Raw genomic sequence first — 14,754 nt, 5'->3', positions numbered from 1 at the left:
TTATTGTTAATTACAGAGTGTTGTATCTCTGCTCCGTTCTGCAGCCCTGATTCCACTCAAGGTTGTCAAGGTTTCTTTGTTGTTAAGCTCCACCTGGAAGGTGTAGAGGGTCTTAAGCGAAACTTGATAAGTAATCAGGCGAGTGGGCAATGCACACATCTGAGCCAAAGGCCTGCAGACGGTGCGCTTCAAGAATAAGGTACGTGCTGTGTTTCCAGCCTTCCACTGTCTTGTTGCTATGGTAAAATTGCTAAATTGAAGCTGTTATGCTGATATTAAAATTCATGTGCGTCTTGAATTACTTGCAGAATTTTTTTTTTTCACAAGTAACGTCGTTTTCTAAGCAGACTGCCTAAATATGTACTGAGGACATTTTCACAGGTACTTGGTGGAGCACAGAAATTCAAATCTCCATTTTGTATCATTTCTTTGCGCGTATGTTTCACTTCACGTTCCTGTTCTAAACTACAAATGACGTTTTGCTGTATTTGCTAGTCACCCTGAGTGAAATAAATATTCCACCATTCTCGAGCTAAAATAGTCAATATTGTGCCTTCTTAAGGTAGATTTCAGTCCAAATGAGGGAATGCACTTTGGTAGTTTTGATTAAATGTTATTTTGTTAAAATCCTCTCTAGACCTTTAACAAAATATTTCAATTCACAATTCATGTTTTGTAATTGCCCATCAATCGATCAATTAGTGACCTTCAGTTGCAACACTATTTTTGTCTGCTGCATGCAGGTTTTTAGAATTCTGAGGAAGGTTTGGGCTGGTGCGTGCATGTGATGTTGATCAAATATTTATCGGTCCCAGTCGCTGATCCCTCCTTCCTCAAGGTTAGATTAACAAGCTTTGCACTTGAAATATGTCGCTTAATTGGAAAACCACACAATCCATAAATTGCTCTTGTATAATCAAAAATGATTTAAATATCACATGGGCTGGGCTTGAAAAAAATTATAATCTTGATATGTCACACAGAATTTTATGAATATTTTGTCACGCGTCTCCCTAAGGATTTAAGACAAAAGAGGATAAAGTTGTTTTTTTTTACACCCTAATATGTGTCAATCTGCTCCAGCCATGCCCCAGGATCGCCCACAGTATGTGATTGACAGGCCTGCGTATAACCTCCCAGACTTCAACCGAGAGTTTGACAAGAAGAGCCGACAGTTCCCTGTTGGAGAGAAAGTGAAGAAACTCTTCAGGTAAAGATTTCGGTCTTGTTGTTCTCAGTCTGACTACATGTCTTCCTGTCACACAAACTCCTACTTCTGACAAAGCTTTATGAGGAAGCAGCGGGGAGCCCTGTAGCTACGACCCAACGCCAGGTTTGGACATGTGTTATGAACTCGTTCAAGGTGACAGCCAGGAAAGCTGAGCTCTTCAAAGACTTTCTCTTGTTTGTTTCTATCAGATGCTCTGCTCCGAGACTGAAGGGCTTGTTATTCAGACATCTGCCTGTACTCAGCTGGCTTCCCAAGTACAAAGTGAAAGAAAACCTACTGTGTGATGTTATCAGCGGGGTCAGCGCCGGTACCATTCAGGTTCCACAAGGTCACTCAGTCCTCTCCTGTCTTTAATGCCCTTCATTTACAGTTTGTGTTTCTCAATGTTAAAATGATTTATGTGACACTTACAAGAAAAAATAAAAGGGTTTCTGTTCTTTCCAGGCATGGCGTTTGCCCTCTTGGCAAACCTCCCACCTGTCAACGGTCTCTACTCCTCCTTCTTCCCTCTCATTCCTTATTTCTTCATGGGTACTGCTCACCAGCTGGTCCCAGGTACATCGGAGTGATTTATCTGCAGTAATTTCATATGACGACAGTGATAAGTTGCCAGTGCTGCACACTGCAGGTCAGGCACACTCGTCCTGAAGAACACAGATGTCACTCTATCCCCTACGTCCAGGTACTTTCGCGGTCCTCAGCATTATGGTGGGAATCGTGTGTCTTAGGCTGGCACCCGAGTCAGACTTCAGTTATTTCAATGCCACTCTCAATTCCACAACAGTGGACAAAGACAGGATGAACGAGGTCCGGCTGGGTGTATCTGCAACTCTGGCCTGCCTCACTGCAATAATACAGGTGCTCGAGCAGTTAAATCATTTCAAGAGAAACTGCAATGTGGTGCTTCCTTGTCTTATGAATGTGACTCATGGAGAAACGCTTGTGTCAGTGCAGATTGGGCTCGGCTTCATGCAGTTTGGGTTTGTAGCCATCTACCTGTCGGAATCATTCGTCAGAGGCTTCATGACTGCTGCAGGATTGCAGATCCTCATCTCAGTCCTCAAGTACATCTTTGGCATTAAAGTTCCACCTTACAGCGGTCCACTGGCTGTCATATATGTACGTCATCCTAACATTCTTTTTTAATCATGACAAGAAAATATGGAAGAAATTTGGTACCACTATTATCCTTGGTCCTAGACTCTCATAGATATCGTATGTGGCCTTCCCGATACCAACATCGCCTCGTTAGTATTTGCTCTGGTCAGCAGTCTGGTGCTGATTGTGGTGAAGGAGCTGAGTGCTCACTACCGCCACAAGCTACCCTTCCCCATTCCAATGGAGATCATCATTGTAAGTAGTTTAATATTCTCTGAGGAAACAGTGCAGTTAGCGTAGCTGTTGCACAGATGTTTAGCTCATGTACGTTTGGCAGCAGTGATTGATCCCCCATGCTGTTCCCAACAGGTGGTGGTGGCCACAGCTATCTCAGGCCCTCTGCATCTGCCTCACATTTATAACATGGACGTAGTGGGAGAAATCCCTCTGGGGTGATTCATTCATTCACTTTCATTCACTTTCATTCACTGACATGACACCTGCGATGTATTTTTATTGCTCAGTTTAAATTGGTGTCTTTCGCCAGATTTCCAGCACCATTTCTGCCGACGGTGAGTCAGTGGGAGGACATGTTGAGCACGGCGTTCTCCCTGGCGATAGTGGGCTATGTCATTAACTTGGCTATGGGCAGGACACTGGCAGCCAAGCATGGCTACGATGTGGATCCCAACCAGGTAGAACTAGATGCCTCCATGATGTGTTTCTTAAGAAGAATGTACTTGAATATGTGTTTCAGCTGTGGCTGAATAGGCTGCAGTCCAGTGACCTTTGTATCCCATGTGAATTAGTCCTTTCATAGGGTGTTTTTTTTTTTTAAAAGCCAAAGACATCTAAACATCTTCTAAATTAAATTTTGTAGTGGATGTTTGCAATGGATATAATGACATTTCCTTTCATCTTTTTTTCTTTTGTTCTTGAGACATAAATTTGAGGTCAGAGTGACATTGACCTTTAGCCCCAAACAATTTATTTTCAGTTCAGTCTTGAGTTTAAGTGTTTGTTCCAAATTGAAAGAAATCAACTCAAAGCATTCCTTAGGGTGATTTCTTCCTAAGAGTAAGACTGAGACAGACACACAGACAACATCAGGAAGTTAGACATTTTATTTCATTTTCAGTAATTCCTTCATGTCCATGTACAGGAAATGTTGGCTCTTGGCTGCAGCAATTTCCTTGGGTCCTTCTTTAAGATCCATGTGATCTGCTGCGCGCTCTCTGTGACCCTGGCAGTAGACAGCGCCGGGGGAACATCGCAGGCGAGTCTTCTGTTACCTCTCCAACTTACTTCTCCAAGTCTGAGATCAAGTTTTGCTTTCACTGTAATGAGGGAAAACAGAATGGACGACTAGAACATAAAATTCAAACTGCAACTCTGTTGCCTTCTCACAGTTTGCTAGTCTATGCGTGATGCTGGTTGTAATGGTAACCATGCTTGCCCTGGGGGCCTTCTTGAAACCTCTTCCAAAGGTAAGCACACATGAGACGCAACAAAAAACAGACATAAAACTTTTAATTAGTTGTAAGAGAATCTTGGTGTCTCCAGTCAGTGCTTGGGGCCTTGATTGCAGTCAACCTGAAGAACACTCTGCTACAACTCTCCGATCCCTTTTATTTATGGAAGAAGAGCAAACTGGACTGTGTAAGACGAGACTGTATCCGTGCAGTATTGCGACCAAATGCAATAACCTTTTATTTAAAAAAAAAACCAACCCTCTACTTTCCCTTCTCTTCCAGTGTGTGTGGGTTGTGTCATTCTTGGCCACGTTCTTTTTGAGCTTGCCTTATGGGGTTGCCATCGGAGTCGGCTTTTCCATCCTTGTTGTGATATTCAAGACACAATTGTAAGTAATTCTTGGAAAAAGACAATGCAGAAGAATTGTATGATACACATATCTCTGGTTTTTTTTATCATAATAATAATGTGCCCCGTACAGTCGTAATGGTTCATCAGTGGATCAGATCATGAACACAGACATCTACAAAAACCCCAAAGTTTACAGTAAGGTATAAAAACTACAATTATTACCATTTCAGAAAATATAAGAGGCATTCAATCTCATTCATTTCTAATAACTCCTCAGGTCGTCTCAATAACAGGTGTGAAAATAGTGAACTATTGCTCACCACTCTATTTTGCAAATGCCGAAATATTTCGTCAGAAGGTCATCAAGAAGGTAGAGTGAACAAACGACTTTCTGAATGAGCAGGTTCATGCGGCTCCCGGGTGTTGACACAGGCATGTTTGTGTCTAGACTGGGCTGGATCCTGGCAAACTGATCCTGGCCAAGAGGAAGTTCTTACAAAAAGAACAGAAGGAGAAAGCCAAAGAGGAGAAGAAGGAGGTGGAGTCGAGAAGGAGGACGCGCAGATCTTTGGTTAGCATGAGGGGTCAGGTGAGATGAAGCACATGACACAGGTAACACACTCTCTACTGAGCTGCGATGACAAAAATCCTGTAAATCTGGCAACTCATCAATCTACAGGTCCTTAAATACTTTGGAAAATGAATAAATTACTTAAAAATAAAACATACATGTAAAATAGATGTTAAAACAGTTTTAAATATGAAATGCAAAGTGAATATATGAAATTGCAGAATAAAATATGCTAATTAATTGTTATAATAGCGGTGCAAACTCCACACAGAAGGATCCTGTGCTCGAGTCCAGGCTCAAACCCAGAACCGTCTTGCTGTGAGGTGACAGCGCTAACCACTGCACCACCGTGCCACCTTCTCCCAAAACCAAACAATGGCAAATACGACTGAATCACATTTCCATGATTAGCAACTTCGACATATGAAATTCTCTCCCTCGGTCTGTCATTTGTAGCCTAACTTATCTGAAACTAGCCGACACCCAGGGAGCGTGCACACCTCCGCCAAGGCAATGCCGAGCCATCAGATCAAGATCCGCTTCTGGATCATTTCTGAAATCTTAACTGATTGTTCCTCAACCTAAGTGATGTCATCCTACCAAATTTCATCTGTCGATCCTCAACTTTTTGAGGTATTCTGCCATCAGACAAAGCATCACCGTGACCACATGACTTCCTTGATGCAAAGTCATCTTGATAATTGTCTCAAAATCCTGCCACAGTTATGTTTCTCCTTCCTGTCGGATGGTACATGCACTGTCTCCTACAAACATACATGTCATTTTCATGCTAGGGATCCTGATTATTACTGGATCTGAAGGAACATACGCAAAATATCAATAAATTAATATCGTCCACATAAGCAATGAAGATATGCTGACCACTGTAAGTACGTCCTTGTGGCTGGTTATTGTTTGCTATGGTACTTTGACCCTATTCAACCTTTTGTACAATCAAAGAAATAAGAAATGACTTACTTGAAAAATAGTGGTAAACAAAAACAAAAGTCCCAATATCAACATGACTGTGACACTGTCTTCATTTGTACTAAACTATCAGGTGAGAATTAACCCAGGTTATTTTTTTTAACGAGGTAACTGCTGCCTGAGAGAGAAGGAGATAAAGTTTGCAGGCTGCTCAGCCACTGGGAGGCTTTAACTGAACCCCCTGGGCTCCCTGTCTTTTATTCTGTTGTAATATCAAACTAATCTTGTTCCTTTGAGTCTGCTATGCGCCCCTCCCTGTCCAGCAGGTCTGTCTGACTTCTCCTACAGGATTTATATTGAGCGCTCATAATTTGGCTCGTAGACTTCTAGACAAAACAAAGAAAGACCAAATGAACACAAAAACAGTTCAATGTCTGCGACACTGTTTTCAGCGGTGTGAAGACCAATAACAGTTTCTCAGTTATAAAGAACAGTCTGAGCTCTGTTAAAAGCCAATAAAAGCCGCAGTGTTCATTAAACCACAAACAAGAAATATGTGACAGGACAAAAAAAAAAGTTTGGCCTGAAGGTGGCGCCACAGGAAAAGTTATATGATCACATAAACCATCTGATGATGATAGATACTTTATTGATCTCCAAGACAAATTTGCATGTTATTATGCAATTTTCATCTGTGGGAATCTGTGCCTTTTCTAGCTGACAATGATGCTTCTCTGCCTTCATCTGTTAGATAATGGTGACGTGTGTGTAACACACACACAAACAAAGTCATTATTTCACTGGCAGGGTTTCTCAAAAGTCGCCAGCGTCCTGCCGCTGCCGTGACATCACGTCATGTTTCCAGACGCGTGTGGAACTTTAGCTATCGCGATGATTAAACAACTTCTTTGTGTTTACCATATCTTCTCCGTTCACCAGGAGAAGCAACAAATTTTATCAGACTTGACATTCATTGGTAAGGTAATTAACGACTGCCTGCCATGTCGTTCTTTACCAAATGGAAATTACCTTTATGTTTCCAACAGAAAATGCACGCTACTCTTTTCAGGCGGAGGAAAGGTAATTACGGTGAACTTTAGTGTTACCTTGCCAATTGTCTTCATTTGGTATTTACAAAGTATTGACTTACAGTATTTCAAAGAAATGAGGCTCTCTGTGCTTAATAGAAAAAGTAATTAAAGTTCTTTTTACTTATTTACCATGGCCTTATTCATGTTGAGATGCAGCCGTCTGGTCGAGACACTGAAGTTTTCTAGCATTTGTCACTTCTGATGACTTTTGCTGTCAGCTTTCCCACTACCTGGGGGGCATGGCTCAGGGGTCGAGTGGCCGTCTAGCAACTAAAGGGTCGCTGGTTCAATCCCCGACCCCGGTGACCATGTCAAAGTGTTCTTGAGCAAGATCCTGAACCCATAATTGCTCCTGATGAGTAGGTTGGCGCCTTGCATGGCAGCCTCCTCCATCAATGTGTGTGTGTGAGTGTGTGAATGAGATGACACTGTAAAGCGCTTTGAGTGCCGCTAAGGTAGAAAAGCGCTATATAAAATTGAGTCCACTTACCATGAGTCCATTTTACCTTTTCTCTTGAATTAGAAAGATGTTGGTTTGGCTATGATGAGAACTAGCTGGTAAATTTACAGGAGGTTGACAACAGTCATGATGCATTTGATATTATCACAAAGCCACACAACATGTCGTACAAAAAGTTCTACAACTCAAACTATGATGCCCAGTCCTTTCTGTCCGGGTTCTTGTCTTTCTAACCATTTGTTCCCCTCAACAAGGAGGGAATGCGATGACCAATGTGGGTCTGTTTTTTTCAAATAAAACAGCAAACAATTGATACTCTAAATTGACCGTAGGTGTGACTGTGAGTGTGAATGGTTGTCTGTCTCTTTGTGTTGGCCCAGCGATGGACTGGCGACCTGTCAAGGGTGAACCCTGCCTCTCACCTGAAGGCTGCTGGGATAGGCTCCACCCCTCATGACCCTTAACAGGATAAGTGGTAGAAAATTGATCAATGGATGGATGGATGGATGGAAAACAAATGGATGGATTTTGATCAAATTTTTTCCTAAATGTTATTTCTCTGGGATGAGTTTTGATCCAATCCCTGCAGTCCTGTGAAATGGCTGGAAGACAAATGATTCAGCCTCTGAAATAATCTTAAACCTACTTTTGTCACGATCCCTGCCTCGTGTTTCCTGTTGTGTTGTGGTCAGTGTCCTGTCTTCCTGTGCTCCTCCCTGCGATTACCTCATGTGTCTCACCTGGGCGACTACACCACCTGTGCCTCGTTTTCCCTCGTGTATTTAACCTCTGTGTTTCCTTTCATCCCCGTCCGCTATTGGCTCTACTCCCCCCCCCCCGGTCAGAACGTGACAAGTTTTGATGTAATGAACTGTGTTGAGGCCGTGTGCTTTATTTGGAGGGTTAAGTATTGCAGAACCATGGCAACTGTTTGGGAAAGTCATTTATTTACCTTCTTCCCTTCAGTTGGACAAGAAGCTTGATGCCATGGTTCGTAGTTGCAATCGCTCTTCTTCTTCTTTATAAACATCTCTTTTTTTTTTTGGCTCAAATTTTGAGATGTTGCATCAAATCTGCTGCACCCTTATCTTTTTCTAAAATGAGGCTAAATTGCAGTTTTGAGTTATTTCATATTGAGTGTAATACACAGCCTTGGTTCCATGAAAGAGCCTTTTGGAGAAAAGTGTATCTAGTAATTTTGATAACTATGCTACACAGCCCATCCACTAGCATTTATTCTGCTAAGCTAACTAGGATCCAGCAGAAGGGTGTCTATCTTCTTCTCTGGCTTGGGGAATATATCCCCCCCCCCCAAAAAATTGCCATACTTGTTTAAGCTCCTGGAGATGTGGATTATGTTCTGTATTGTTGATGTGGAATTTTTGGTGGTTTATGAAGAAAATATATGTACAGAATTGGATGATTCTATGTTCATATTTGTCCATGTTGCTATTAATTTTGGCCAAACAATTATTTTAATATTTCATAGTAATTTTGTCATTCCAGTACTTCAACTCGCATTTTTTTCGCTAAGTATCTTCCTCACGTTGCTTCATTGCTCAGCCATTAATTCAAAGATTACCCATAATTCTTTTGTATAACATTAGAAACATCTGTGAATACAATTGAGTGTCTTTTCTTGACGTATGTCCTTTCACTCTAGTCAGTGTCACAACTTGAGCTGCAGAATGACTTCGATATGAGCAGCAAGAGTGCCAGCAAACCCGAGGCCCCCACCAGCTACGTCAACTTCCACTGTAGTGATATTGAAATGGGGGAAAACGCACCTGGCCAGGATCCGGCCGGCCTCTCTGTTGTCACACTGGAGTCCCAGCCAATGCCCTTCCACACCCTCATCCTGGACCTGGCAGGGGTTTGCTTCATAGACCTCATGAGCATCAAATTATTGATTAAGGTTGTATGAGATACGATTATTGGTTTTCTGTTTCCTGAACCCTTTCAGGTCTGCCTATCTAGTCACAACTTCATTTTTTAAAAACAGTTAACTGACTTAAATTCCTTTTTAAACATTTACAGCTTGGCAAGACACTTGAGAGGACTTAAAAGGAGCTTAACTGGGGGCTACGTGGCTATAGCGCCCCCTAGCCCAAGACTGGTGTAGCGCAGTACCTCAGAAATAAAGGCACAAGATGAAAGGAGGCTGAATAGGTTCTACATAATAAATTTAATGCACAGGTCCATGTAAATTACTGCAGGAAATTACTAGGAACTGTCCACATTGTCATTTTACAATTTATATTAGTTAAATCAGCAGGCTAACAGTTAGCTTTCATGTAACACTTAACTGACACTAATAAACTCTTACACGGAAGGTGTTCAGTTGTTAACATAGCAGAACTTAGAGATGTTATAAAAGACTAAATCATTGAAACTCTTGAATGTAAGCGTTTCCGTATGAACTTTTTGTAGGCTCAAGAATCTTGTGTACAGTCACATTTATTTATTGTTCTTTCCTTTACTCTCTACACAGATGAACTCAAACTACACAATGCTAGGTATTCAGTTCTACCTGGCTAATGTACAAGGTAAAATCCTAAATGTCTTATGTGCATTTCACATTTATCGGCTCTACCGAGTGGTTGGCATGACAACAGAAACCATTCATATATATGAGGTCTGTGAAGGACACTGGGAGAGGACAATTATGAGTGAGACTTAAGTGTATATACTTGTCCTAGAGAGTGTTTATCTTCCATTTCCCAGTGAGAAGGTGGTGATCCACTGTAATTATAATTTCTTGTGATTGATTGTCTTAAGACCTTAAATCTGTATTTCTCTTCTCTTGACAAATGGTACCGCAATTCTTAGCTCTGGTGTTCTATTTTGCTCTCTTCAGCCCAGGTTTATGAGGAACTGGATGCTGGAGGAGCCTTTGATGACGGTAATATTGCCCGCAGTAATCTCTTCCTTTCTGTCCATGATGCCGTCCTGTTTGCTCAGCAGACCTCCAGAGACAGAGCCGAGTCTCCACAGGTAGGCCCCGCTGTTTGAAATAATCTTAAAACAGCCCATGTTTCAAAGGCTGTACTGTCAGACATTTAGAGGCAGATTAAGCAGAAGTGAGACCAGTAATGAATTCCTTTTTCTTAACTCTGCTTTTGTTGCCTTATCTGCTTCAGCAAAAGTAAACAGAAATATCACAAAGGTTTTTTTTTGTGAGACAGTGAGTGGCACAACAAACACACTTCCAAGTTACACCAAGGTCACTCTGCCTATGCTGCTGGTCGGACTTTTCATGTTTTATTACACCTGTTCCTCTTACTGCCTAATGAGCATGGCCGAACTGTTTAGCACTCGAGAGGACAAACCGTAGAATGCAATTCGTACTGATAACAAACTGCTTGTAATTTTGTATGTCTGTCTGAAAACAATATCAACTCTCCTGTTGGTTCCTTTGCGTTTACATTCTTTCGATTTTTGTACAGAAGTAAGATTGTGGGTTTTGTCTTTTCCGATCGGAAGCATCTTAGAATGGAAGCAGGAAGAATGACAACATACTGAATACATGTCATCTGATCTTTTATGTATGTTTGCATGTTACGAGAATACACTCATAAAGTCTCACTCACGTGGAAGACTCAAGTTTCTTGACCAGTATTTTAACCCTTTAGGTGACTTTTAAAAGTGACTCTCTGTTACTTTGCCTCGAACATCCTTGCAAGCAGTGAAAGCAGGGCTGCTACGATGTCTTTACTGTATAGGGACCGTAATCATGTCAGTGTTAATAACGTCACATTGTGTGCATGCTTATTAAATATGGGCTTTTTACTTTGTATGCTGCAGGCAGAGAGAGCAAGACAGGAACTGGCCTTTAACATTAATGAGGAGAAGGATCTGGAGCAGGTACACATGCATTTGTCAGATAGAAAACTTTCTTGACTCATCAGTATATCTAAGATTTGATATCTGAGAGTGTTTTTGCTTTTGCAGGAACTGTTTTGAACATGAATCCATGCAGTGAAGATGAGGAAAAGAAACTATTGAACATTAAATAATCTTAAATGTTGTTGTAATTTATGGAAATGTGTTGTTACCAAAATTATACTGTGCTTGATCTTTTTTTTGTTTGTTTTGGTGACTGTCAGTTATCCAGATAAATGTTTTATGTTTCGGTTGGCACATATAAATAAAAGACTCCAAACTCTAAGTGAGCCGATAATGAGGGGCCGACCCCCAGAGTAACGCTGGAGGAAATCTGCTGACTTTGCAGTCATACGGAAGTGATCCATGCAGTTAACTGGGAACGTGCACGGCCGCAGCTGTGAGGACCCTCCAGCTGAGCGGCATCCCTGTGGCGGCGAGACTCTGAGGAAGGCTAAACACAAATGAACAGACAGCATCAGCACTTTCATGGGTTTTTTTTGTGGCGCATGTAAGGACCATTGGCATATTCCATATGCAATATATCTAAAACTACCAAAATAATTGACTAATGTCAGCACTTGCACAGCGAGTATATTAAATATGAAATATGTGGGTCAACTAATTTCTATTTGTGCAGCAGGTGCTTTTGGTGTCTATCCTAGCAGCAGGCAGACAGTGGTGTTGGTATGCCTTCCTGCGATGCATGAATGGATTTATGAAGCTATTAGGAAGTCATCCTTAGGTATTCTGGCACACATCTGTTCTTCTGCTCTCCTTTCTCTCTGCAGCAAATTGGCACCACAAGTGATTACGAGGTTTCTGGGGCCATCAGCCTTAATTTGTTGCTCTGGGAGAGTCTCTCATCACTTAATATGTGTGTGTGTGTGTGTGTGTGTGTGTGCATTTGTGTTCAATTCCATCACCTGCAACTCTTTAGATCACTTTCATTTCTCGGCCATTGTTTTCAGACTACCACCAATTGCTTGGACCATAAATCAATATTAATTTGAGAATTGTTCTGATTAAAATACAAATTGGTTTGACCGTTGTTTGTCAATTAAGGTTTTGCATCGCTCTGTCCTGCTTTTAGCTGGATGCGTCTATATAAAACTTGTTCGCTGGTTTTGAGTATGCGCAGAGACAAAATTATGTATAGTGAAATCAGTCTGTGGGCGCATCTAAACTTTCAACAAGTACTCCAACCAAACAACTGTACAAGTCAGTTACGGACTCTGATATGACACAGATGCACAGTTCTGATCAGAAGTCAGTCAGAAAATAATGTTTTCTAATATGTCCTGTGTTTAGATAGATTGAGGCAGAAAAACACACTTTGGGAGTGAACAGCCACCCACCCTTGCAGCAGCCATCAAACCAGGGAGCCGAACATGAGTCCCCTGTGCTAAAGTCCGATGTGTGAGACATCCGCAACACCAACCTGCCTCTTTACGCAGATGTTTTGGAAATATATTAATTTCATCTGATCGCTATTTTTAGGGCCTGAGCCTGAAGGTACTTTAGGCGAAGACCCTGTTATGTTTGCTCGTTTCATTTATTTTTCCATGTATCATCAAAATGACTATGGCAAATGATGTAAACATCAATGTGGGCCATTTTCATGATTTGTATTTATGACCTATCAAGTTGTCTGTCGAAGGATGTTAGGAGGATGGGCTCAAAAATGTTTGTTTCATGATTGATATATATTGGTTTTCCAGTGTGTAGCCACAAAACAGCATCATAGGCAAAGTTCCACAGGTTGGATTCGAACCTACGACTCCCGTTAAGGTCACTTAGCTTTGGCACACTGGATGGATGTGCTCCACCTATCAAGTTGTCCCAAGAAATGCACGTCTGCAGTTTCAGTGCTCCTCTCCCATTCCCTTTTCAGATTGAATTGCGAGCTTCCCCGCTACTCTCCCGCACTCATTATATTTGGTGTTAGGCTCTCATGCTTTGGGCTATTTCACTTTTCTAATTTGTCTTCTTGATATCGTAGCATATAATTAGCCCTGACGCAACAGGTATAAGAAACCAATCTGGTGGTCCAAGAAATGACTACATTGAATAATCAAATGCTTGAAGCTAAATCATTCCTCAAATTAGATCTGTTCATAATAGACCTGCAAGTTCACAGAAAAATTCATTTTACACCCTTTGAACATTCATTGACCATGATGGTTTAATTAACAAGGTTTATTGTAGAGATTTAAGACGGAGAGATGTACGTGTTCAATGTGTGTTCAGTGTGTGTACACAGGCAGTGGTTTCATACTACTGAGACTAATTGCATGGTGTCAGAGGATATCTCCTTGGAGAGTCTTGGGACCTTGTCATTTAGCGTTCACCTCCTTTTATACAGAGCCGTACCAGACAAAATATTCAGCTCTGACCTTTTGGATGTGGATTTGCTGTAATAAAATGCCGGGAATTCAGAGTTTATAAGAGTCATCTGAGGGAAAGGAGATGACAGAGCGACCAAAACCACTTCCCGAAATGTAAATAATGACTGTTTGACATTGATCAAGTGACAGCAGTTGGTATTTTGCATATGCACTTAATAGACCTCTGTTTGGGGATATACTCTGCCCCATTAACACACCACGTTGCAGCCATGGGTTCATAAATCTTGACTGTGCAATGTCAGCAGATTGTCTTTGGACAAGGTTTGTTTACAGAGTGGTAGAGGGCAAATCTGACCACTGATAGCTGGCATTAATTAACATTGCATACTGTCTCATTCCACTAGTTCAACAGCTATTAAATGCACCAGCAATAGAATATTCTCTTGAGAATAATTATAGCCAAAATGACTTAGTCTGCATGTCTGGCACGAGGACGGTTAATTATTTAGAGTTGAATTAAGCCAGAACGCTACATCTGATGGAAATTACAGCTCAACCTGTGTGCCATTTTTGTTTTTCTCCTTCAGCAGCACAAACGTGTGATAACTGATTTCATGACACATCATTACATTTAGAATAAACTGTACAATTTAACTTATTAATTATGTTTTGAAAAAACTGACATTTACAGAGTTTGGAAGAATGGCTGCAGGAAACTGAAGAGAACCTTGAAGATTTTTAGAAAAAAAAACCCCATTTATTTGTGGGTAAGGAAGGAAAAATGTCTCACAAACCAAAGCTGAAACAAGAAGATAAAGTATTAGAGAGATAAACAAATCCAACCTTCCTTCAAAATATGATATCATCAGATTCGCAGCTATCACATTGGACAGATATGCGAGTATCATCAGTGCAGGGTTTTATCATGAGATCAACTCATTAAACGGAGCAGCAGGTTCTGTTGCTCTCCTGCCTTTCTTATTAGATAAAAACCGCTGTGTGATGACTGTGGATACTTGCTCCTTACTGAGCCGTTCACCATGAGTGGGGAAATCAGACAAGACAATGCAAAACAGCGCAGTGTGGTGCAACACTGAGGGAACTCATTAGAACACTAGAGCATGGGAGGAAGCCACACGATGCTTTGTAACATGCCGTCAGGAGTGTTGTAGGTGTTGTTATGCAATCATTATATGATTGCTTGTGCACAATTAATGAATTTGGAGAATTGCATGATAAACTCCCAGGCCAAGAAGGGTGTAAATTAGAGAAAAAAGTTGTGTATTTTTGTCTTTTGAATTCTCGTGTCAAGAGGAGAAAGA

General features: G+C 41.2%; 2 protein-coding genes and 1 long non-coding RNA gene across 4 annotated transcripts; 2 read left to right on the top strand and 1 right to left on the bottom strand.

Annotated features, from left to right (window-relative positions):
* The first annotated feature begins 80 nt into the window (after positions 1–80).
* On the top strand, positions 81–4,825 carry LOC147255501 (solute carrier family 26 member 9-like). Its single transcript, XM_086213288.1, has 16 exons — positions 81–199; positions 1,084–1,210; positions 1,420–1,559; positions 1,676–1,786; positions 1,914–2,089; positions 2,186–2,350; positions 2,432–2,584; positions 2,699–2,781; positions 2,877–3,024; positions 3,492–3,605; positions 3,739–3,816; positions 3,893–3,988; positions 4,084–4,190; positions 4,284–4,353; positions 4,431–4,523; positions 4,602–4,825. The coding sequence occupies exons 2-16, from the start codon at positions 1,086–1,088 to the stop codon at positions 4,749–4,751; spliced, it is 1,809 nt and encodes a 602-aa protein (XP_086069414.1). The 5' UTR covers positions 81–199; positions 1,084–1,085; the 3' UTR covers positions 4,752–4,825.
* On the bottom strand, positions 3,529–5,895 carry LOC147255500 (uncharacterized). Of its 2 annotated transcripts, XR_015117853.1 has the most exons (4): positions 5,703–5,895; positions 4,474–4,645; positions 4,060–4,164; positions 3,529–3,666 (listed from the first exon to the last, which is right to left on the bottom strand). It is a non-coding gene; the product is annotated as an uncharacterized LOC147255500 (long non-coding RNA). The 2 variants fall into 2 exon arrangements; XR_015117852.1 differs by having other exon boundaries at positions 4,474–5,895.
* Positions 5,896–7,873: 1,978 nt separating this feature from the next.
* Positions 7,874–12,015, top strand: LOC147255499 (solute carrier family 26 member 9-like). The gene is made up of 7 exons (XM_086213287.1): positions 7,874–8,065; positions 8,169–8,192; positions 8,866–9,117; positions 9,694–9,748; positions 10,060–10,196; positions 11,007–11,066; positions 11,154–12,015. The coding sequence occupies exons 2-7, from the start codon at positions 8,190–8,192 to the stop codon at positions 11,163–11,165; spliced, it is 519 nt and encodes a 172-aa protein (XP_086069413.1). The 5' UTR covers positions 7,874–8,065; positions 8,169–8,189; the 3' UTR covers positions 11,166–12,015.
* Positions 12,016–14,754: the final 2,739 nt, after the last annotated feature.

This window comes from Aulostomus chinensis, chromosome 9, assembly GCF_037954235.1.
Source record: "Aulostomus chinensis isolate RoL2024-O1b breed Wild chromosome 9, RoL_Achi_v1.0, whole genome shotgun sequence".
NCBI classification, from domain to species: Eukaryota; Metazoa; Chordata; class Actinopteri; order Syngnathiformes; family Aulostomidae; genus Aulostomus; species Aulostomus chinensis.
This window is presented reverse-complemented; position numbering and strand designations above follow the sequence as displayed.

What these genes read in the sequence shown, in the direction of transcription:
- LOC147255501 (XM_086213288.1), top strand. Translation starts at nt 1,086, where the DNA reads ATGCCCCAGGATCGCCCACAGTATGTGATTGACAGGCCTGCGTATAAC. An exon ending in TTCCAATGGAGATCATCATT is followed by an intron (nt 2,585 to 2,698) that starts GTAAGTAGTTTA and finishes TGTTCCCAACAG; the next exon opens with GTGGTGGTGGCCACAGCTAT. An exon ending in AGAAGAGCAAACTGGACTGT is followed by an intron (nt 3,989 to 4,083) that starts GTAAGACGAGAC and finishes CTTCTCTTCCAG; the next exon opens with TGTGTGTGGGTTGTGTCATT.
- LOC147255499 (XM_086213287.1), top strand. An exon ending in GCATCAAATTATTGATTAAG is followed by an intron (nt 9,118 to 9,693) that starts GTTGTATGAGAT and finishes CTCTCTACACAG; the next exon opens with ATGAACTCAAACTACACAAT. An exon ending in ACAGAGCCGAGTCTCCACAG is followed by an intron (nt 10,197 to 11,006) that starts GTAGGCCCCGCT and finishes TGTATGCTGCAG; the next exon opens with GCAGAGAGAGCAAGACAGGA.